Source organism: Podarcis cretensis, assembly GCF_951804945.1.
Source record: "Podarcis cretensis genome assembly, chromosome: 15".
In the NCBI taxonomy this organism is placed as follows: Eukaryota; Metazoa; Chordata; class Lepidosauria; order Squamata; family Lacertidae; genus Podarcis; species Podarcis cretensis.
This window is the reverse complement of record NC_137185.1, coordinates 38471415-38495639: the sequence shown is the minus strand read 5'-3', so window position 1 is coordinate 38495639 and position 24225 is coordinate 38471415. Positions and strand designations below refer to the sequence as shown.

Sequence of the window (24225 nt, the reverse complement as noted above, 5' to 3'; positions counted from 1 at the left end):
CTCTGTCTTGCTATAACTCAGCCTAAGCATGTGTAAGGGGCACTGCCACATGTTGCTTCTCTGTTAACCTCTGCCTCTGTTTCTCTCCTCTTCTACATTGAAGTTTGTAAGCTCCTGGGGGCAGGGACCTTCCCTCTCGAACTCTGTAAAGTGATGGTGCTAAACAACTAGCTCTTCGTTGAATTATGAACCTCTAGTGCTCTCCCAATTTTTGTTCCAATGCAATTAAATGACTGTATAAACATAGAAATATTTCATTCCAAAAAAGTAACCAGCAAACTTTCAGCACACCCACTGAAGTTAATGGACCCAAGTTAGTCATGTCCATAAATTTCAGGGAGTCAACCATGACTCCTGTTGGTTTCAACCCAATGAAAGTGATGGTGATGATGATAATGAATATTACATCAACGAAAGAACTGACAATGTTTCCTACGATTCTTTTTATGACTGTGACATACCAAAGGGTGTAGCTGCATAACAGGAAGAGGTCCTTTCATGGGCTCAGGCCAGCCCATTTAGATGAAACTTATGCGACCACCATTTTGGTACGTACGTGTCAGGGGACTGCCATCGGAACAGGGAAGGGAGGCAGAAGGGCCGTTGGGATACAGGGAGCTTCTGAAAATCTTGCGAAGCAGTTCCTCTTCCTGCAATGGGGAAAGCCACACCTCCAGGGTAAAGGAGGGGAAGGGGCTAGAGGATGCTGCGGGGAGCCTCAGCACCGCTCCTGGTCAAACCAGCCAGGAGGGAAACACGCCTCGTCTGTCACCCATCTTGTGCAGAGGAGTAAAACGCAAAGAAGGAAGGAAACGGCTGGGGGTGACTAAGTTCTTATGTTGGGGGAGGACCCGGAAAGAGCCACTCCCGGATTCTGCTAACAGTTTAGGCAGACATGAACTGATGGTTCTGCACTGTAAATAGTGTTTGCACCAAAATAAAACCTGTTAAAGACAGGTCGAAGTCCTGCCTGGTTACTCACGAGCAACCACCACTGACATCTGACAGTACGCTTGCCTGACTTGTGGTGGCAACACATCCTTTACTCCCTCTGTGTACCCATGTACAACACATTCCCACCCCATCGCGGCACAAGCTTTTCCCTATTAGGATGGAGCTGGGCCTCACCTCCCACTGAGTTTCCTCCAGCGCTGGGGCAAAGTTGGTCTTTTCCTTCTCATAGGACCTCAGCTTGGCCTCCAGGAGGTCCTGCTCCTTCATCAGGTTGGCCAGTTCCTCCCGGAGCTGCTGCTTCTCCTGCTGCAACTGGAACACTTGCAGCTGGAGCAGCTGCTGGGCCCTGTGGCTCTTCTGCGACGCCTGCTTGAGCCTGCTGTTGCATTTCTGCTTCAGCCCTTCCATCTCGTCCCTGCAGCGCCTCTGCTTTTCCTCGTAGCTTTGGCAGGAGGTGATCTCCTTCTCCTCAAAGCTGCACTGCAGCTCCTGAAGCTCCCCCTCCCTCTCCAGAAGCTTCTGCTCCAGCTCCTGGATGGCCGACTCCTCCGTGGAGATGGGCGAGCGGACGCAGGAGTTCTTCTCGCCCGGGTGGGGAGCAGCAGACATTTTGCCAGGGTTCAGGATCTTGGTGCCCCCATCCGAGAAGGACAAGGCCTTCAGGCTCATCATGTTACTGTCCTGCTGGATGGCGCACTGAGTGATGTTCAGGGCAGAGCCCCCAAACCGGCTGATGGGTCCCACGGGAGCGACAAGGGGGTCCAACTGGTAGCTGCTGGCTGTACTGTGCGTGGGGAGGCTAGACATGGAGTTTCGTCCTGAGTCTGACAGTCCTCCGGAGCACAGAGCAGGCTTAGCGTCCGGATCCTTGGCTTTTTCCTGCGATTGGAGCTTCTGGGGAACATGGTTGCTGTGCTCTGGAGAAGAGTGGAGGACTGTGCTGGAGCGAGGGAGAACAGGCTTGAAGGCTGTGGGCCTCGTAGCACTCTTGTCAGTGGCCTGCGGGGGAAAAGAAACTGGATAATTACTGGGACTGGCAAAGGTGACAGAGACAGCCAAACCAAAAGTTCAAAAAGGAGTGAGAAATTTATAAAGTGCCCTCAAGTTAAATCCTGGACATGCTTTGATTAATTTTCACAAACCACAATATGGATTATAAGTATAGTATTAAGATAACAGAAGAAAGGGCAAAATGATTAAAGAAGCAGTTTATTAAACAGATAAGACAGACCTGCTTTGAGGAAGACAAAAGCCTATTGGGGAAGATAAGGAATTGGGAATTAAGAATAATGTGGCATAAGTTCTTTTGAAAGAACGTATGGATTTATGGATGTATGTTTTTATTATTTTATCATTTTTGTTAATTTATTGTGTGCGTGTGTGTGTGTAAGAAAACCAATAAAAAGCATATTAAAATTTTTTACTGGGGGTACAGGAGTTTCCAACACTTGGTCCTTTTTCACCTATGCCAGAGAAAAGGCGTCACGGGGGGACGGGGATGGGACAACCACCTTAAAACTATTTGCTCAATGGAGGTCTGATTTGGCATGTTTATCTGACATATTTAGCAAGGAAAACTTTTCAAAAGAATGTACCGTGTTGGTTTTCTCTCTCTTCTTTGTATCTGAAATATTTTCCTTCTTTTTCATTTCCTTTTTATTTTTTCCACTTTACTTTGTTTTACTGAAACATTTCCAATGAAATATGAGAATCAAGAGGAAAAGAACTATTTTTCTAATAGCTCAAAGAAGTTAAACCGAAATACTTAGTAGTGGAGAATTCGATAAAATGTGCACAGTATGACACTACTGATTGCTTGATTGCTTTTAATCAGGAGTGCAAAATAGTTTTCAGATCAAGGTCCACATTCCCTTCTGGGCAATGATCCAAGGGCCACATGCCAGTAGTGGGTGAAATTTTGCCTTTGTGTACTAGACTAGTCTCTACCTGCACTCGCACCCATCTCTCTGTTCTCCATCCAGGCAAGATAGAAGCATTATCAAAGTTCAAGAGCATGTCCCACATAGGCCAAAACATGGGGGGGGGGGGTAAAAGCAGGCCCATTGAGGTGCATGACCTGAGAAGAATTCCAAGGGCGTGGAAGGGCCCCTGAACCTGTGGTTTCTCAGCCCTCTTTGAATGCTACATGCTACATTCAAACGACTGCAAAGCTCTACTTGAGAACTGTAATGATCTGAATTCTTGTAAATAAATACAGTGGTACCTCTGGTTGCGAACGGGATCCGTTCCGGAGGCCCGTTCGCAACATGAAAAGCGCACAACCCGCAGCAGCTTGTCTGCGCACGCGCGGATTGCAATTCGCAACTTCTGCGCATGTGTGTGACGTCATTTTGCGCTTCTGCGTGAGCGGCAAAACCCGGAAGTAACCCTTTCCAGTATTTCCAGGTTGCCGTGGGACGTAAAGTGAAAGAACGTAACATGAAGAGGATGTAACATGAGGTATGACTGTAAAGGCATGACAACCCCACAGCGTGCACTTCCCTTCCACTGTACAGATCTTAAGGGAAACACTAAAGGCACAGGAGGGATGTGGGTGGCGCTGTGGGTTAAGCCACAGAGCCTAGGACTTGCCAGTCAGAAGGTCGGCGGTTCGAATCCCCACGCCGGGTGAGATCCCATTGCTCGGTCCCTGCTCCTGCCAACCTAGCAGTTTGAAAGCACGTTAAAGTGCAAGTAGATAAATAGGTACTGCTCTGGCGGGAAGGTAAACAGCGTTTCCATGCGCTGCTCTGATGCGCCAGAAGCGGCTCAGTCATGCTGGCCACATGACCCGGAAGCAGTATGCCGGCTCCCTTGGCCAATAAAGCGAGATGAGCGCTGCAACCCCAGAGTTGGCCACAACTGGACCTAATGGTCAGGGGTCCCCTTTACCTTTTAAAGGCACAGGGTCAGCTGGAGGAGGGGCTTAGTCTTGCTGTCTTCTTCCCGGAAGGGAGCTGCAAGGCTGGCAAGGAATGGCTGTGAGCTGCCCTGCCTGCTGCTGGTGTTGTTCTTGTGGGCACCAGGGATCTGGGAGCGGATCCAGTCCTCAGTTGCAGGATGAAAGACAGTGGAGGGGCAAGGAGAGGGGGAGCTAGAAAAGAGCAGCCAATAAAAAGGAAGAGGAGCAGGAGAGGAGTAAGAGAAGAGATGTGGAGTGTACGGGAAGGGGTGAGAAACGTAGTCCCCCAGCAAAAGGCAGAATGGAGGTGGGGAAGGCAAAGGATGCAGTTTTTGGCAGCAATGCTTGTAAATATCAGTTGCTGGAAGCTACAGGAGGAGAGAGGGCTCAGATCCTGCTTGCACATTTCCTACAGGCATCTGGTGGGCTGCTGTGAGAACAGGATGCTGGACCAGATAAGCCACTGGCCTAAGTTCTTACAACAGTGTGGTAAGGAATGAGCCAATACGGAAAGCCTCAAAGATGCAATACAAAGGAGAGAGGGCAATACAGAGGAAGGAAAGAGTGCAGGCATGGGGATCAAAGGGGGTGGTGCTTTAAGAGAGAAGAACAAGAGAAAATAGTTCGAGTCCTGCTGGATCTGGCCAAAGGCCCACCTAGTCCAACATCTTGTTCTTACAGCGGCCAACCAGCTGCCTTTGGAAAAACCAAAAGCAGGACCTGAGGGCAACAGGGCTCTGCTAACTTGCAGTTTCCACCAATTCCTAGCATTCTAAGAGAAGAGGCAGAACACAGCCATTTGCTGCTGACGGCAGGCATCAGCCCTGGCACAGAAAACAGCAGGCGTGGCGGGACACCATGTCAGTTGATTAAATCTTCCGTTTGGTGGTGGTGGTTTTTAAAAACAGATTTAAGGTACACAAGGTCAACAGTTTGCTGAAACTAAGCAGGTCTGGGTCTGGTCAGCGGCCAGATGGGTGGCAGCCTAGAAAGAATATTTATGCCACCTTGCATTCCACAATAGAAGAAAGGCAGTACAGTGGTACCTTCGGTTAAGAACTTAATTCATTCTGGAGGTCCGTTCTTAAACTTGAAACTGTTCTTAACTTGAGGTACCACTTTAGCTAATGGGGCCTCCCACTGCCGCTGTGCCGCCAGAGCATGATTTCTGTTCTCATCCTGAAGCAAAGTTCTTAACCCGAGGTACTATTTCTGGGTTACCAGAGTCTGTAACCTGAAGCGTCTGTAACCTGAAGTGTCTGTAACCCGAGGTACCACTGTACATAAAGGTAAGGATGAATCAATAAATAAAACCAACCATGTGTTGTCGTCAACCATTAGTTAACTTAATTCACTGATCAGCTGGGTGGGTCAGCCCCCAATGCACTGGGTCATGGGTCCCAACAGCAGCAGCAGCAGCAGCAGCAGCACCACCATATAAATATAGGGTAACTCCCCACCCCCCAAAATGCATTTTGCAATTAAAGATGGGTCCTGGATCTGAACATATTGCGGCCTACTTATCTGAAGGTTGATTGTGCATGTTTGCAAGCACAAATTGTACTACCACTCAACCAGACCACATCTTTACACAAGGATGTAAGAAAAGGTTGGCTGGATCTCTCCAATAATTCACTTAGTCCAGCTTCCTCTTTTGCCACAGTAGCCAACCAGAAGCCCCTAAGAAAGACATCAGGGTAACGGACATCTTTTCTTTGTGTCAGAGCCTTGGTTCAGAGGCAGGGCCCCTCTAAATGACCAGCTCTTGGGGGAGAACTGTGGGAGACAGCGACTGCCCTTGTGTCCAACTTGTGGGCTTCCCCAAGACATCTAGTTGGCTACTGTGGAAAACATGATGCTGGGCGGAACAGGCCTTTGGCCTGATCCACCAGTGTTCTTCTTCAGTTAGCACAAGTGAGATCTTTTGGTATACACTGGCCAGGTTTCATGCAACTCACTAGTTCTATCTGGTTGGAGACTGGCTTCAATTTGGGTGGCGTCGGAGTGCCATAGTCCACGCTGCTCCTCCCAGCCTGGCCTCCCAGCTCCCCCCCAGACAGCGGGGTGTAGTCCGTCCGGTGAGCCTTCTGGTTGACCTTGATGTAAAAAAAGTCCTCATTCTTGTTGCCCTTGGAGCTGGACTTATTGTGAACAGTTTCCTGAGAGAAGCCAAATTTCAACAGTCCGTCTGAGTATCTGTTCAGCTTCTTCAGATGGGAAGACTTGCGCAGTTTGTACTGGGATGCCCGGCAGTGCTTGCTATGGAAGCTGTGGCCTGAGATGAGGCTACTGACACTTCCCATGATGGTCCTGGGTAAAGGGCATGCACAGAAGGGAGGGCACCCTGGGTGGGTCTTCTAAGAGAATGTCTTCACTGTCGGGAGAGAAGGCTGGTGTTGTGGTCATAGCAGAAGCCTTGCTGTGCCAAGGAGCAATAAACCTGAGAAAAGGTGAGAAAGAAATGAGGATTGGTGAGAATGGGTCAAGGTGCCTAACATAAGTCCGCTCAGAAAACAGTCACAATGGATATGGAGGAAACTTAAATCCAAGTCCCACCTCTGTCATTGACACATCATATGGTGTTGGGTAAGTCACCATATCTCAGACTTGGCATCCCAACTGATAAATGAGAGTGGCAAACCCCAGAACCCCACTTCCTGTTGGAAAGACACCAATGAGGAAGAGATACAGGGTGCCCCACAAAGTAGGGAATCTTTAATGTCTCCTCCCAACCTCAGGAACATGGTCCCTTTGCCTTCCTCAGACTCTGAGTATGAATACCCAGTGGTGTCTTCCCTGCCACACAGAAGCCAGTGGTTCTGGAACTGGGCAAAGACCACCGTCAGCTCTGTCAGTATGGTGCTGCCAATCGCAGAACAGGCATTGCTTTTGATAACTTGAGATCTTGGCTGAAGCAACATCCCTTTGTGATTTAGAATGTGCAGGGAGCAACAGCCAACTTACTGGGAGCTCTCCATGGTCCTGAAAAGGCCAGCCAGAATTTAAACAAGCTGTGTAAAGTCAAGATATATAAGGAGTAACCAATTTTTTTGCCCTCTAGCCAACATATTTGATAGCCAGGGGTGATGAAGCGTCCATCAGCACCTGCAGGGCATAACATTGTCTTTTTTAAAAGCGTTATGCAAACCAAAGCACAGCCATCCTTAGAAACTGATTTTTCTCTGATTTTTGTAATAAAGTTCTCCAACCAGGCAATGTGTACAAAAATGCATATATTAGTGAAAATAACATACAAAAATGTGGTTTTAGAGGAAATTTTAGAGGAAATTGCTTTGAAAATTTGTGTATCTTAGGCAAAGGTGCATTAAAAAGTGGATATTAGGACTGAAAACATAAGACTTGAAAAATGAGAAACTAAGAGGAACCAAAACTGAGAGATTTGCCCATCACTCATTCTGGGCAACCAACTCCAATGAACAGCCTGGTGCTGGTAGAGATCCACTCCCTTCCCCTCCCCTCCCCTCCCCTCCCCTCCCCCTGAATCAAAGCTTCATAAACAAAGCTCTAGAGTGAAGCTTAGCCACGGTAGTTTCAACTTTATTCCCAAATAAGCCCCTTGCTCTGCACTTCCCCTACAACATTCAGCACTTTTTGATCTGCTCCAACATGGATGGTGCTGCTGTTCTTAATTACAACTCTGTCTTGTATACCATTCTCAAAGGCACAGTGTGTCACTGCTGTCATTACAGCTCAGCGCTGGTACCCTATATATTTCCCCTTTCCCTGGGGCTTTAAAGCCCCTCAATCGATCCGGTGTGCCTCTCAACTGGTGAGGGAAAGAAGGAAATGCTTTCCTGGTGCACACCTAAAGGTTAAGGAGGGTGGAGCAGAGTTGCAGGTGGGTCAAAATCAGCACAGAATCAAAATGACCTCTATCCAGGTGCGTTGCAGAAGGGGAGGGGGTGGAAAGGGGGGGCATGTTTTGGAGGCTGATTCATTGCAGCAGGGAGATGGAACAGAAGCTGCTCCAAACGCTGCTGCTCACTAAAAATCACTAAAAGCTTTTCTGCTCTACATACTGTGGGCGTTTGGGAGGCTGTCTTCATCACCTGGCAGGGACTGAGCCTTGTTTCTGCTTTCTCTCTCCCCCCACACAACTTTGGAATGTAGACAAAATGGCAGTATAAAAGAAAATCCGCCCCCCCCTTTCCTTCCACCACTGTCCCCCACCCTGCTGCCAGCATCCCACCCAAATACATATATATATATATATATATATATATATATATATATATATATATGTCTTGTAGGCCTGTTGCAGCTGCAGAAGTCTGTGTGGGGAGGATAAAGTTTGCAGAGGAAGCTGGAAAGGGCGGCTGTAACTGATGGCAGAAAAATATCATCGGGAAGAGGAAACAGCAGAACAGAGACCCCTCCTGCTTGCTCACTTTTGGACTTGGTTCTGGTCGTAGATTTTTTTTGTTCGCCACCTCCCCACTTCTCTGCTCCTCACAACTGTCTCTTAACATGTTGACAGAGGAATAGAGGAGGCTGCCTCAAGACAGCTGGTCCATCCAATTCAGTTTTCTTCTTCTTCTACACTAGGGGTAGCTAATGTGCCAAACTTCCACCAAGCCTAACCAGCACTGCAAGGAAGCTGCATTATGTCAGACCATTGGTCCATCGAGCTCAGTATTATCTGGCAATGGCTCTCCAGGATTGCAGGCAGGAGTCTTTCCCAACCCCCAGCTGGAGAATACCGCAGGGATTGAACCTAGGACCTCCTCTTTGCAGGACAGATGCTCTGCCACTGAACTGTGGCCCTTCCCAGCGCTTTCGTCCTGCAGTCAGCAGGTTGGCCCCGGTCAACACAAACTGTCAAGGTTTCAGGCAGGCGCTACCTTCACATGCCAAGGACATAACTTGGGACCTCCTGCATGCAAAAGAAGATGCTCTACTGCTGATCTGCAGCCCTTTCCTTAAAGCTGTAGTCGTTCACTAGAATGCACAGTGATGGCTTCAGGTTCTGAGAAGTCCCTAGGTGGGCTTCCTGTTTAGGAAAGGGGAGAGGCTCTCTACCTGAAATCCTGGAATGCTAAGGCCAGCCAGTGTACACAATACTCAGGTGGATGTGCCAAAAGGCTCTCCAAGGCAACACTCATAATCTCCCTCTGGGTCCAAGCCACCCAAGTAGGCAGAGCACAAAGAAAGTAGAAGATGGGGTGTCCATCTCCTCACTGCTTACATTATTGATTTTTTTAATTTATTATTATTTGAGTCACAGACCAGTTCCAGCCCACATACAATATCAAGGAAGTCATAAAACACGATAGGGATACATTTGAATTTGCAATTAGGTATAACAGGGACAATACAGATATAGCAACAGTTAAAATATATATAAATTAAAACTGAGTCACTAACATATAACCTAAAATTATCATTTAAGGCCTTAATCATTATGATAGCACAGCTTGTTCCCTAAGTTTTATGGCAATTGCACAGAATTTGGCTACCCTTAACATGATCTCACAATCCTTCTCCTCTACCAGGGATTTTAGACATTGAAGTTCGCTGCTTACATCACCATCATCACCATCATCACCATCATCATCATCATCATCATCATTTTAATTTATATACTGCCTATACCCAGAGGTCTCAGGGTGGTCCACAGAAGAAAATCAAAATATAAAACCACAAAATACATAATCAAAATAAAAACAACAACCCAATAACTCTCCCCCCCCCAAAAAAAAAACACCACCCACATTTTAAAAGGGAATAGGATGTAAATCAGATCAGCCAAAAGCCTGGTTAAAAAGGAACGTTTTTGCCTGGTACCTAAAGATGTATAATGAAGGCACCAAGCGAACTTCCCTGGGGAGAGCATTCCACAGACAGGGAGTCACTGCAGAGAAGGCCCATTCTCGTTTTGCCACCCTCCAGACCTCTCAAGGAGGAGGCACACAAAGGGTGGCGTCAGAAGATGATCTCAGGGTCTGGGGAGGTTCATATGGAAAGCGGTAGTCCTTGAGGTATTGCGGCCCTGAGCCGTTTAAAGCTTTATAGGTCAAAACCAGCACTTTGAATTGGGCCCAGAAACTAATTGGTAGCCAATGCAGTTGGACCTGGTTGCTGAATTCTGCACTAGCTGAAGTTTCTGAGCCATCTTCAGAGGCAGCCCTACATATAACTCATTGAAGTAATCTAACCTTGAGGTTACCAGAGAATAGACAACAGAAGTTAGGCTATCCCTGTCTAGATAGGGGCGTGGCTGGGCCACCAACCGAAGCTGATGGAAGGCACTCTGGCCCTTGTAGAGGGCAGGTGAAAAAGTAGTAACAGCAAGGGCAGCAGTGGAGGTGGCCTCAGCAGGTACCCAAGGATGCCTATTTCCCATGTGTCATTCTTAATCAAGACATTGGCTCTAGTAGACTTTACTTTGGATCCAGCATTTGACAGATGACATGCTCACACCAAGGATCACTGCGCCCAAGGCATGCAAGCATGAAAACATGCACCCCCTGGGGTGGCTGTCAATGGCTACTAGATGGCTATGTTTGCCTCTGAATACCTGAATACCTCTGAATACCTGAATACCTACCTCACAGGCAGGGAGTACCTGCATTAGAAACTCAGGTATCTATGCTAATCGCCAAACGGCACCTTAAATCCAGGTTATGGTCGTCAAAACTGAATGTCCAGGTGCCTTTTTTTGCAGTAACATTCACTGTTGTTTTCATTATTCATTTCTAGACCACTTTATATTTCAATGGGAAAAAAATCTCAAAATGGTTTGCAACACATTAAATCAAATAAAACAATCCAGAATAAAACAAATTCAAGCTTTAAGGAAAATGTCCTTCTTTGAGTAGCATTTTGCTTTCCCCATATTTATTCCCCATATGTATTTACAGTAGGGTCGCGGGTGGCGCTGTGGGTAAAACCTCAGCGCCTAGGACTTGCTGATCGCATGGTCGGTGGTTCGAATCCCCGTGGCGGGGTGAGCTCCCGTCCTTCGGTCCCAGCTCCTGCCCACCTAGCAGTTCGAAAGCACCCCCGGGTGCAAGTAGATAAATAGGTACCGCTTTATAGCGGGAAGGTAAACGGCGTTTCCATGCGCTGCGCTGGTGCCGGTTCACCAGAGCAGCTTCGTCACGCTGGCCACGTGACCCGGAAGTGTCTGCGGACAGCGCTGGCTCCCGGCCTCTAGAGTGAGATGAGCGCACAACCCCAGAGTCTGTCAAGACTGGCCCGTACGGGCAGGGGTACCTTTACCTTTACTTACTATTTACAGTAAAGGTAAAGGGACCCCTAACCATTAGGTCCAGTTTTGAATGACTCTGGGGTTGCGGTGCTCATCTCGCTTTATTGGCCGAGGGAACCGTCGTACAGCTTCCAAGTCATGCGGCCAGCATGACTAAGCCGCTTCTGGCAAACCAGAGAAGCGCACGGAAACGCCGTTTACCTTCCAGCCAAAGTGGTACCTATTTATCTACTTGCACTTTGACGTGCTTTCAAACTGCTAGGTTGGCAGGAGCAGGGACTGAGCAATGGGAGCTCACCCCGTCATGGAGATTCGAACTGCCGACCTTCTAATCGGCAAGCCCAAGACTCTGTGGTTTAGACCAAAGCGCCACCTGCGTCCCTGTATTTACAGTACTTACTTAATTTATAGAGCTGTCCCATGAGGAAGTACTCTAGGAAGCCAGTATGCTGTAGTGGTTAGAGCGCCGCAATAGGAGATGGGAGATCAGGGTTCAAATCTCCAATCAGTCCTGAAGCTCACTGGGTGACTTTGGAGTCAGTCCCAGCCTCCTAACGTACCTCACAGGGTCACTGTTGGGATTAACTGGGGGGTGGGGTTGAACCACGTACTCCTTGGAGGAAAATAAATGCAGTGAACAAGCTCTTCTGCTTACTGCTTAAGAAAGCTGGAGATGTCAGTCAGGTGGAGATGCCGGTCACCAGCCTGGCATCCAGAGATCTCCACATGGTCACAACAGGACGTGCGCCATTCGCAAAATGCACCCAGCACCTGGCTAATTTCTAACACTGGGGAGAATGCTTTTGCACTCAGATTCAGTTTGCGGGCTTCCTAGAGGCATCTGGTTGGCTGTGCAAACAGGATCCTGGACTGAAAGATCCTTTGGCATGTTCCAGCAGGGCTCTTATGTCTTTTAACAATCTCTTTTATGTGCTTGAAGGGACATGGGTGGCGCTGTGGGTTGAACCACAAAGCCTAGGACTTGCCGATCAGAAGGTCAGCGGTTCGAATCCCCGCGATAGGGTGAACTCCCGTTTCACAGTCCCTGCTCCTGCCAACCTAGCAGTTCGAAAGCATGTCAAAGTGTAAGTGTAAGTAGATAAATAGGTACTGCTCCGACAGGAAGGTAAACGGCGTTTCCGTGCGCTGCTCTGGTTCACCAGAAGTGGCTTAGTCATGCTGGCCACATGACCCGGAAACTGTACGCTGGCTCTCTCGGCCAATAAAGCGAGATGAGCGCCGCAACCCCAGAGTCGGCCACGACTGGACCTAATGGTCTAGGGTCCCTTTAAATTTACTATACCTCTTAAAGAGATTTTTAAAATACTTAGCAGTCCGCAAATGCTTTTAAATAAAAGAAAACAAACCTAGCAATGCCCATGGTCCACAGACCATGCTATTTCCATCAAATATTTCCAAGCCCTGGATGGAGATCGTTCTCCGCCTCTTGCCTTTTCTAAGAGAGCAGAACTAAGTTGTCTCATTGTCTGGCCCCAGCCTAGCCTGATTCAGAGGGTTAAAGACAATTAAATAAAAATGGGATCGGGCTTATCTTCTTCTTATTCCCTGTCAGCTGGGGCATGACAGAAGCCTTTGTCCCAGCTGCCAAAGAGATTGCCCAGCCGTCAGCCCTGCCGTATTGACAGCCCATTATGATACAGTGGCCCGGGGAAGGGGAAAGAAGCAAGCGAAGAGCTAACCCTTTATGATGCAAATTGGGGTGTGTGGACACGTGTCGGTGTGCAAGTGCCAGAATGGGATTTGAAGACCGCTGAGATTTTATCTGCCCAGCCTGGTGGGTACAGAGTGTGCTGGTGTGAGCATATGGAGTCCCTAGCAGCCAAGAGCACCTGGCCTTGCATATATATTAGGGAGCAGAGAGCTGGTTGTAATAAAAGGGCCAGGGCCTGGAACATATTCTCTATGCTGAGAGGCAAGAGCTGCACTCGCCTCCAGCTGGATGACCCTTAACTGGATATTCAAGAGCCGGTTAATGAAATTAATCAATGCAAAGGGGGAGGGGGAGGATAATAGGCCATATGCAGGGCTTGTTAGAAGGTCACCGAAAGCCACACTGCTCATTTCTGTGCTCAAGCACAAATATCAGAACGCTGCCTCTAGGGAGGAGGGGGAAATGGTTTGCATGTGCCTAACTCACACTCTCTGAAATAATATGCAGACTGAAACATTCACACTTCTCTGAATTTTGCAGCGCAGTTCTACAGCCAAGCAATACACTCTAAAGTAAACATACTAGGGTAAAGCAGGCATAACAATGCATATAAATAGTGAAATGGATGTACAAAATGCATTTTTTGAGGAAACTGGAGAAACTTGGAGTTTCTCCTTCAAGTCCCCAAAATATCAGAAGCCTGCTTCACAGTACTATTCGGTATGGCTGCCCCTGTTCCACTGAGATAAGGCAGGCAACCACTAGTCGTACTTCATGGAAAGAACTGATTATGTCTTTGTTTTGGCAATCTTTTCCAGCAGGAAACCTATGTCTTAGGTTTAAAAATGATACAAAGTGAACACCTATCTTCAGCTGGTTTTGTTTTGTTTTGCATTGCTTTTAAAACAGATTTGTAGCTGTTTTGTGATATGCTTGTAAATCCTCTTAACATTCAGAAATAACTAAAGAAAGAATTATTATGGGGGCAAATTCCATAGTTTGGCCATGTCCTGTGTGAAGAAGTGATTTGTTTTTTTTCTGCCCAGGATCTTCCAACATTCAGCTTCACTGAACGGCCCTGAGTTCTAGGACTGCATTTGTTTACAACCCATGAGATGCCTGTTCCAGGAGAAGAAATATTTTTATTTATTTATTTATCTATTTATTTATACCTCACCCACTCTGGGCGGCTTCCAACAGAACACTAAAATACAATAACCTATTAAACATTAAAAGTTTCCCTAAACAGGGCTGCCTTTGATGTCTTCTAAGAGTTTGGTAGTTATTTTTCTCTTTGACATCTGGTGGGAGGGCATTCCACAGGGTGGGTGCCACTACAGAGAAGGCCCTCTGCCTGGTTCCCTGTAACTTGGCTTCTCATAGTGAGGGAACTGCCAGAAGGCCCTTGGAGCTGGACCTCAGTGTCCGGGCAGAACGATGGAGGTGGAGACGCTCCTTCAGGTATACAGGTCCTGACCTAGTCCCGGCGGAAGCTATAAAACTTCATGCAGACTGGTGGGCGAAAATCCTGGCCGTTACTTTTGATGCCGTAAACAACAGTGGGGAGGTTCCAAGAATATGGAAGGATGCGATTATTATTCCAATTCATAAAAAGGGCTCGACAGATGACCCGGGAAATTACAGGAATATTAGTTTATTGTCAATAATTGGGAAAATATATGCACGGTTCTTGTTAACTAAGCTTACTAAATGGGCCGAAGAGAATAACCTGATTGGGCCTGAACAGGCTGGTTTTAGACCGAATCAGTCAGCGGTTGATCATGTCTTAGTTTTATACCACCTTGCCCGGAAATATTCCGCCCCAAATAGAGGCCAACTTTGTGCGGCCTTTATTGATTTAAAGGCCGCTTTTGACAGCATCCCCAGAGGATTACTTTGGGGAAAATTAGCACGATGGGGAATAGACAAAAGACTTTTGTGGCTAATAACTAAATTGCATGACGGCTCGGCCGCCAGGGTGAGAATCACTCCGGCCGGCGACCTCTCAAATTCAGTAACCATCAATAGAGGTGTTCGTCAAGGATGTATCCTTGCGCCGACCCTTTTTAATCTATTTATAAGTGATATGAGGGCGCCTCTGATAGATTCTCAAGAAACGATCCACGCCCCTCGTCTTGCCCAATATCGTTGCCCCCTTCTACTCTACGCAGACGACGCAGTGATCCTATCTTTTTCAAGAGTTGGCCTTAGGAGGGCATTAAAAATTTTCAATGTTTACTGCAAATCAAATTTTCTTACAATTAATCATGCCAAGTCCAAAGTCCTAATTTTCACAAAGAGTCGAAAAACCTATAATTGGAGAATAGACAGAAAAGCCATTGACCAAGTCTTTAAATTTCAATACTTGGGAGTCCTTCTCCAACACAACATGGGCTGGAAGGTCCATCTTGCATATGTATTAAATAGAGCTAAAGCCCTTTCCTTTGCGCTACTGCGTTTTTTCTTTTCAGATGGGGCTTTCCATATTCCATCAGTGTTAAAAGTTTTCAAGGCAAAGGTGATTGCAACAATAGCATATGCAATTCCAATATGGGGGTCTTTTGTTAATCTAACCCAATTGGAGGTAATCCAAAACCAGCTTCTAAGAAGGTTGCTAAAATTACCCAGGTGTGTAAGCAATACTGCTATACGACTCGAACTAAATGTTACATCTCTAGAAACCACATTATGGAAATGCATCCTCTGTTACTGGTTGGCATTATGGCATAAACTTCCAAATCTCCACTTGATACAGTGTCTCTGGAGAGATGACTTCCCTAGCCCTTGGGCAAAAATAATACATGGGAAACTTGTGTCCTTAGGATTATCTCCATCTGAACTACTAAAATTGGATTTAATCTCTGCCAAGAGAATTATAACTCACAAATTAGAGGAGATGGATTTACAATTTAATATTGCGACAGGTGGTGGCACCTGTTCGCCGATAAACCTTGGCTTAACACCTCCAACGAAACTTCCATCTTATTTAACTACCTTATCTGTGGTGATGCACAGGTACGCCTTTATAAAGGCTAGATTCAATGTTTTCCCATCAAATGTGTTGGGTAACAGACTCTCCAACGGACAGATCTCACTCCTCTGTGACTGTAAAAGTGGATCTATAGAATCGTTATATCATATAATCTTCTGTTGTCCATTACATTCGGCTTTACGGTCCAAGTTTCTGGCCCCATATTTATCGAGAATTGCTGACAGACCTCAGGAAGCCCAAATAATATACTTATTAAACGACGAAGACACAAGTAGATCCCTTGCAGTCGCTAGATACCTGATTAATGTCTTATTTCAAAAGAGGAGAAATGGATCACTGTATGACTCTGACAGCTTAGCTAAACTTAAGAACCATCAATAAGTGCCAGAACTAAGACGCATATCTCCCAAAATCCGAGGGATTTGAATTTCGGTTTACATAGCGGGAGCTTATTGTGTATAGTGTTTACTTAATTGAAGTAAAATTGGTTTTATATGGGTGTTTTAACTTGGATTTTAACTGTTTAAATTGTATTGTTTATGGATAAATTTTGATGTATTGTTTTCGATATGGGCCAATGGCCGTAATAAATCAAACTGAACTTCAGGTATACAGGACCGAAGCCATTTAGGGCTATAAAGGTCAGCACCAACACTTTGAATTGTGCTCGGAAACGCACTGGGAGCCAGTGTAGGTTTTTCAAGACCAGTGTTATATGGTCTTGATGAGCCTAGAGTCCAGGCATGTCCAAAGTCCGCTTCGGGAGCCTAATCCGGCCCACTGGTCGGTTTAATCTGGCCCCTGTGGCATCTATCTCCTGGGGGGGAAATCCTAAAAAAACTCAACAGCTTCAATCTTTAAAAAAGCTCCGTAACTTTGGGGTAAAATTGTAAAAAGCTCAACAACTTAAATCCTAAAAAAAGGCAAACAACTTCTTTGGTCAGCCCTCATGCATGTTCACTTCCTCAAATCCAGCCCTCTTTGAAAAAAGTTTGGGCACCTCAGGCAATTCCACAGATGCCAGTGACCCTCATCCCAATAGAGGGAACTGCAGATCCTCTCTTCTCCTCTGCCCTCCATTTTCATTGTGGGAAATGAATTTAAACAGGCCCCCATTAAGTGAGCGGGTGCTTAATTGTCTGTCAGAGTGGATGAAGAGCCCCCATTACAAGACACTCATTCACTCTAATTCATCAGCCTCATTCATTTTGCTGACATTCGCTTGGGATTATTTTGATTGTGGGCAGCGAGGGCATTCAGTTGGGAATTCACAAAGCACACCCGCACAAACACCCACACGCACCACCGCAATCTGTCATTAAGTGAGAGAGAACACTTCAGACTGAATTGCATCTTACAGCTGCTCAAAGAGGCTGGGAGTTCATTGTATTTCATGTTAGTTCAATGAAGAGCATTTGGGAGAATCCACGCCCACTGGCGGCCTCATTATCAAAGCAAGGAATGGATCTGACATTGAGGATCAGAGCTAGGAATTGACACAACTGCTGCAGAGTACCAGCATTTTATTTCCATCCATTGAATGAGAAGTCTTTATAGTAAGATATGCAAACAAACATGGGGTTTAAAAGAATAAATCCAAGACCAAAAGGCACCCCCAATTAACTGGGCAGCATTCCCCCGCCCCAAAGTTTGTATGTTATTTTTAACAGAAGGTTGTGCACACACCAAATATTGAAAGTAATGACTTCCACCGAAGAATCCTAGAAACTATAGTTTGTTAAAGGTATTGGCAACTGTAGTTTTGCAGCGGTAACCATAGTCCCCAGGATTCTTTGGGGGGGGGGGAGTAATGTGTTTTAAATGGATGGTGTGTACACAGGCTAAGCATCTCATGAAGGCTACAGATGGTAGGCACCGTTTTAGCAAACGCTTTCCCTCCTCACTCTCACATGCAAGAGAGAATGCAGTTTTGAAGACGACACCTGTGGCAATCTGCACACACAGTTTACAAACTCAGTGGAACAATTCTGAAGTGCAGGCACTCCTCAGTTACAGCACCCAGAGCCATGTCCCTCCTAAAACTATACAACAGACATGGATATCTGACCAATGCAGACATTACGGCTTTAATACGAAGTCAGAGTTTTCCCTACTCCGGCATCCTGCTTCGCTCAACTTCCAGTTTAAATAATAATAATAATAATAATAATAATAATAATAATAATAATTTATTATTTGTATGCCGCCCATCTGGCTGGGTTTCCCCAGCCACTCTGGGCGGCTTCCAACAAAGACGAAAAATACACTAAAATGTCACATATTAAAAACGTCCCTGAACAGGGCTGCCTTCAGATGTCTTCTGAATGTCAGGTAGTTGTTTATCGCTTTGACATCTGATGGGAGGGCGTTCCACAGGGCGGGCGCCACTACCGAGAAGGCCCTCTGCCTGGTTCCCTGTAACTTGGCCTCTCGCAGTGAGGGAACCGCCAGAAGGCCCTCGGAGCTGGACCTCAGTGTCCGGGCAGAACGATGGGGGAGGAGACGCTCCTTCAGATATACTGGACGGAGGCAGTTTAGGGCTTTAAAGGTCAGCACCAACACTCTGAATTGTGCTCGGAAACATACTGGGAGCCAATGTAGGTCTTTCAAGACCGGTGTTATATGGTCTCGGCGGCCACTCCCAGTCACCAGTCTAGCTGCCACGTTCTGGATTAGTTGTAGTTTCTGGGTCACCTTCAAAGGTTGCCCCACATAGAGCGCATTGCAGTAGTCCAAGCAGGAGATAACCAGAGCATGCACCACTCTGGTGAGACAGTCTGCAGGCAGATAGGGTCTCAGCCTACATATCAGATGGAGCTGGTAAACAGCTGCCCTGGATACAAATTTGACCTGTGCCTCCATGGACAGCTGTGAGTCCAAAATGACTCCCAGGCTGCGCACCTGGTCCTTCAGGGGCACAGTTACCCCATTCAGGACCAGGGAATCCTCCACACTGCCCTCCTCCTGTCCCCCAAAAACAGTACTTCTGTCTTGTCAGGATTCAACCTCAATCTGTTAGCTGCCATCCATCCTCCCACCGCCTCCAAACACTCACACAGGACCTTCACTGCCTTCACTGGTTCTGATTTAAAAGAGAGGTAGAGCTGGGTATCATCCGCATACTGATGAACACCCAGCCCAAACCTCCTGATGATCTCTCCCAGTGGCTGCATGTAAATGTTGAAAAGCATGGGGGAGAGAACCCTGAGGCACCCCACAAGTGAGAGCCCAGGGGTCTGAACACTCATCTCCCACCACCACTTTCTGAACACTGCCCAGGAGGAAGGAGCGGAACCACTGTATGACAGTGCCCCCAGCTCCCAGCCCCTCAAGACGGTCCAGAAGGATGTTATGGTCGATGGTATCAAACGCAGCTGAGAGATCCAGCAGAACTAGGAAACAGCTCTCACCTTTGTCCCTAGCCCGCCGGAGATCATCAACCAGTGCAACCAAGGCAGTTTCAGTCCCATGATGAGGCCTGAATCCCGACTGGAAGGGATCCAAATGGTCCACTTCTTCCAGGAGTGCCTGGAGTTGTTCAGCAACCACTCGCTCAATCACCTTGCCCAAGAATGGAAGATTTGAGACTGGGCGATAATTGGCCATTGTGGCCACATCTAAAGATGGTTTTTTAAGAAGCGGTTTAATAACCGCCTCTTTCAGCGGGTCTGGGAAGGCTCCCTCACGGTGGGAAGCATTCACCACCCCACGAAGCCCATCGCCCAGTCCTTCCTGGCTAGCTTTTATAAGCCAGGATGGGCAAGGATCCAGGAGAGAGGTGGTTGGCTTCACTCGTCCAAGCAGCCTGTCCACATCCTCGGAGGTAACATATTGGAATTGATCCCACACAACTTGACTAGACAAAACTCTAGCACTCTCCCGCCCTGGCCCTGCTCCCACGGTGGAGTCTACGTCTTCCCGAACCTGAGCGATTTTATCTGCAAAAAACTTTGCGAAATCATTTCGAAATCATGAAGGGCTCAGTCTATGCTGAGACAGAGACAGATTGAGAGATTGAGAGCGAGATCCTAATATTTAGGGCAGAATCAGTAAGGGATGTGGCCTGAGGAAAGGTCGAGAGATCTAGACATGGGTCAGCAAACCTTTTCAGCAGGGGGCCAGTCCACTTTCCATCAGACCTTCTGGGGGGCCGGACTATATTTTTTTGGGCGGGGGTAATGAACGAATTCCTATGCCCCACAAATAACCCAGAGATGTATTTTAAATAAAAGCACACATTCTACTTGTGTAAAAACACCAGACAGGCCCCACAAATCAACCAGATTTAGAAGGCAATTGGGGGACTTCCAGTTTGGTGCCTCCAGCAATGGCTGAATTCCTCTGATCGGGAGGAATTTGCTTCGTGGAAATTAGGGTCTGGCCGCCACGGTGAAGGTGGGGACCCACCAAAAATCACAGGCGGGAGAAGCCTGTGAACGTGGGATTCGGCTGGCACCTTTTGCGCCTCCCCTACTCGCGGGGAAACCCGGTTTCGGGGATCCGGAGCGACGTGGGGTGAGCGGCGCGGTGCTTCGAATTGACTGCTTCTTTCACGGAGTGAAGCCGCATAGCTGTTGTCGGAGAGCGCTGACTTTTTCCTGTGGACAATTTGATCTTAAAACAACTACCCATGAGTAGAACAGAAAATTGGATTTTTAAACGTCTTAATTTGGGGAGGTTTAAAACAGGAAGTCCGCCTTCCCCTTTTGTAAATAGACTGAAGCAAAGAGGCTGCAAGCTAAAGTCTCGGAAAGTATTCTGTAAAGGATTAAACCTCCATGGGTTAAAATTATTAAACCCCCCCTTGGAAGCAGGAGAAGAGGGGGGAAATTTTGGATCGTGTAAGCCTGCAGGAGAGAGAGCGAAGAAAGATAAATTACCACCGCTTCGAACCTGGAAATGGGCTGCTAGTAAGACTGACGTTTTGGGAAAGTTCATTGACTGTGAATAAAACGTATGTGGACAGATAGCTAAATAAGAGAAATATATTGTTTCCATTGTTTCCATTGTTTCCTTCTGCGTTTAAAAATGAGTAAAAGATTCCCTCATGCAGGGATGTACTGACCTTTGGGATTTGGACTTGGGCCAGGAGGAGATTGGAGTTGTGGGGACTTTCAGTTTTGGAGGGATTTTGAAACACGTCCTGAAACATCTTTTGGACTTTAGTGCTAACTATGGAGATTTGGCTGACCTGTTGAGAAGGAATAAAAACATTGCTGGGTTGGAGCCTCCCCGAGATCTACTCCTCGGCATTAAAGGAAGGAAATTAAGAACAAGATCAACAGAAGACAAAGTAAAGTGCATGTATAAATATGAAGAAGATCTGCAGAAGGGACTTGGAAAAGAGTTAAGAGCCTCGGACAGAAGATCACCAGGTTGATGGACCATATGGAATAGACGGAAAGGACTGGCAGAATCCGAGACCAGGGAGAAGAGACGGTGGAAGAAGATTGGAAAAAGTTTAAAGTTTATTTATAGAAATATTGTAAAAGTAATGAGTGTTAGAAAAATGTTGGAATGAAATTATATGGCTTTAGTAGAAATGTTATAAGGAGTTAAGTATAAATATGTATTAAGGTATTAATGGAAGATAAGGTTAAAATAAGTTAAGATAATTATATGACAGAAAATAGAGAAAGAGGGAAAGGAATTGCTGAAATGATTAATAGAACTGGAATACAAAAAGGGAGGTGAGAGGAGGTTGATGAAACGAGGGAATGAAAGATAGGGCATTGAAACGGTATGATGTATGTTTTTTAATTTTTTTATGTTTAGTTTAATGTGTTAATGTTGTGTTGTGCATTGTTTATATATTGTATTTTATTTCTTTTGCCTTTTTCTTTTCTTCTTCTTTTCTTCTTTTTTTTGTAAGGTTTAAAAGTAATAAATATTTTTTTAAAAAAAAATAGAAGGCAATTGGGCCAGATCCGGCCCCTGGGTCTTAGTTTGCCTACTTATGATCCAGAGTGTCGCATTTGGCCCCCAGGCCTGAGATTCCCCATCCCCGCCTTAAAGATTAACTCAGAGTAGACCCACTGAAATTACTGAACCAAAGTCAGTTATGTCTATTTACTTACTTCAATGCGTCTATGCTGAGTCAAACTAGCTTTTGGATACAATCCTCGCAGTTTCACTGAAGAGTAAGCCAGCCTGGTCCTGTGTCTATCAGCACTGACACCCTCCTCCCCACAACCTTTTCCTTCCACGCCAACAGGGTCTGCTAGGAGCCCAAGTACAGAAATAAGAAAGCTGAACTGGGTCACACAGCCCTGGCATGGGTTACAGGGTTCTCCAAGGAGAGCTTAACTGGCTTGTCAAGAACTCCTGGTCCACATACGATGGCCACATTCTCACTGCCTGTATAAGACTGCAGCTGTGGAACAGTGACTGATGCCACTTTCCTATTGCAGTGGGACGAAACCAGACCATGGGGAAGCTCTTTCAAGATATCTCTAAAGACGGTCCCGTCCAAATATCTGCTCTGAATCAGGGTCCCCCTTCAGCTAAACTTCTCTAACATATATGTTCACATGCCGAGTTACAGAACTGGAAGATTATTTGTTATTATTTTTAAACAACCACTTAGATGTTTTCACAATTAAACAGGACAGTACAGTGGTGCCTCGCAAGACGAAATTAATCCATTCCGCGAGTCTCTTCGTCTTGCGGTTTTTTCGTCTTGCGAAGCACCCCTATTAGTGGCTTAGCGGATTAGCGCTATTAGTGGCTTAGCGGCTATTAGCAGCTTAGAAAAAGGGGGGAAAAGGGAAAAAAACTCACAAGACTCGCAAGACATTTTCGTCTTGCGAAGCAAGCCCATAGGGAAATTCGTCTTGCGAAGCACCTCGAAAAACGGAAAACCCTTTCGTCTAGCGAGTTTTTCGTCTTGCGAGGCATTCGTCTTGCGGGGCAGCACTGTATACATAAATTCTGTTAAATAAAAAATATATACTGATTTTTTAAAAAATGTTTTAAAAAGGTATTTATACTCAATTTGCTATATCGTGAGCTGTTTTGTGAAGGTATTCTGCCTTGAATAGCAGGGATATAAACTTAGATGAATAATCAATGTTAAAATAAATCAGTGATAAACGTTTAGCATAGCCTATGACATCTGCCCTGGATGCTTTAGCTGAGATTCTTGCATTGCAGGGGGTTGGACTAGATGACCCTCGGGGTCCCTTCCAACTCTACAATTCTATGATTCTATGTGTAATAAACACATTAGAGGGAGCAGCCTTAGGATATGATTACTAATGCAGTAACTGCTTCTGAAGTTTGAGCCCAATTCTCCACCTGCGTCGTGCCAACTTATATTGGACTTTCCCAAGCTGGTGCTGCTCACCAGATGTTTTGAACCACAACTCCCACCAGCCCTCCTGTTAGCATGGCAGGGTTGGGGGTTATTGGTGTCATGACCCAACCACATTGGCAGGGCACTGCATTGGCTGACCCCATATTTCTCTGTTTCGTCTGATGAAGCAACAACTTTCATCACGATCAGAGAGATGAGAAAGACTGCAGAATGCTAAATCTAAGTCCCTAGAATGATTCAGCCCTAGAACATTAGGCCCACTCACATCAGGAACATCCTTCATCTTTGTGGCACAGTGGGAACACCCCCATAAGCTAAATATGCCAGGGAAGGATGTTGATTTCTGTGTATCTAATTACAGGGAGCCTCTCACTTCCCCAGCTGATGTGCAACTAATACTGCAATTGAGTTGTCGCTAATTGTGCCTCTTTTGTTTCCTCTTAAGCGTTTGTTGGATCTTTGGGGCCTGGGAATCCATGTTTGGTTACTTCACAGGAAGTGGCAGGCGTCCTGAGAATGCTACTTTTCATGGGACGCAGGTGGCGCTGTGGTCTAAACCACTGAGCCTCTTGAGCTTGCCGATCAGAAGGTCAGCGGTTTGAATCCCCGTGAAGGGGTGAGCTCCCGTTGCTCTGTCCCAGATTCTGCCAACCTAGCAGTTCGAAAGCACACTGGTGCAAGCAGATAAATAGGTACCACTGTGGCAGGAAGATGAACGGCGGTTCCATGCACTCTGGTTTCCATCACGGTGTTCCATTGCGCCAGAAGCGGTTTAGCTGGCCACATGACCCAGAAAGCTGTCTATGGACAAACGCCGGCTCCCTTGGCCTGAAAACAAGATGAGCGCCGCAACCCGATAGTCGCCTTTGACTGGACTTAACCATCCAGGGGTCCTTTTACCTTTACCTTTTACTTTTCATCAGTTAAAGTAAAGCTTCTCCCTCTTTTGGATGGAATATGTTTAAACGCAACTATTTCCATAGCATGCAGTATGCCTCAGGTTCAATCCCTCGCTTCTCCTGTAAAGCAGACCAGGAAGCCAGTATTGGGAAAGGCATTCGGCCTCTGAGACCCCAAAGAGCTGCTTCAGGTCAGAGTAGACTATACTGAACTAGACAGATCAATAGGCTGGCCTGGTGTAAGTCAGTTCCCTAAGTTC

The 24225-nt window shown here is 46.4% G+C and overlaps 1 protein-coding gene across 2 annotated transcripts in view; it reads right to left on the bottom strand.

Annotated features, from left to right (window-relative positions):
- Positions 1 to 24225, bottom strand: part of LZTS1 (leucine zipper tumor suppressor 1) — a 51720-nt gene that overhangs the window by 8690 nt on the left and 18805 nt on the right. For both annotated transcript variants that reach the window (XM_079955057.1, XM_079955058.1), the window contains exons 2-3: positions 5815 to 6296; positions 1129 to 1953 (exon numbers count right to left, since the gene is read on the bottom strand). In XM_079955057.1, coding sequence (XP_079811183.1) covers positions 1129 to 1953; positions 5815 to 6159 — 1170 coding nt within the window. In that variant the 5' untranslated portion in view covers positions 6160 to 6296. The remainder of the gene's footprint in view (positions 1 to 1128; positions 1954 to 5814; positions 6297 to 24225) is intronic.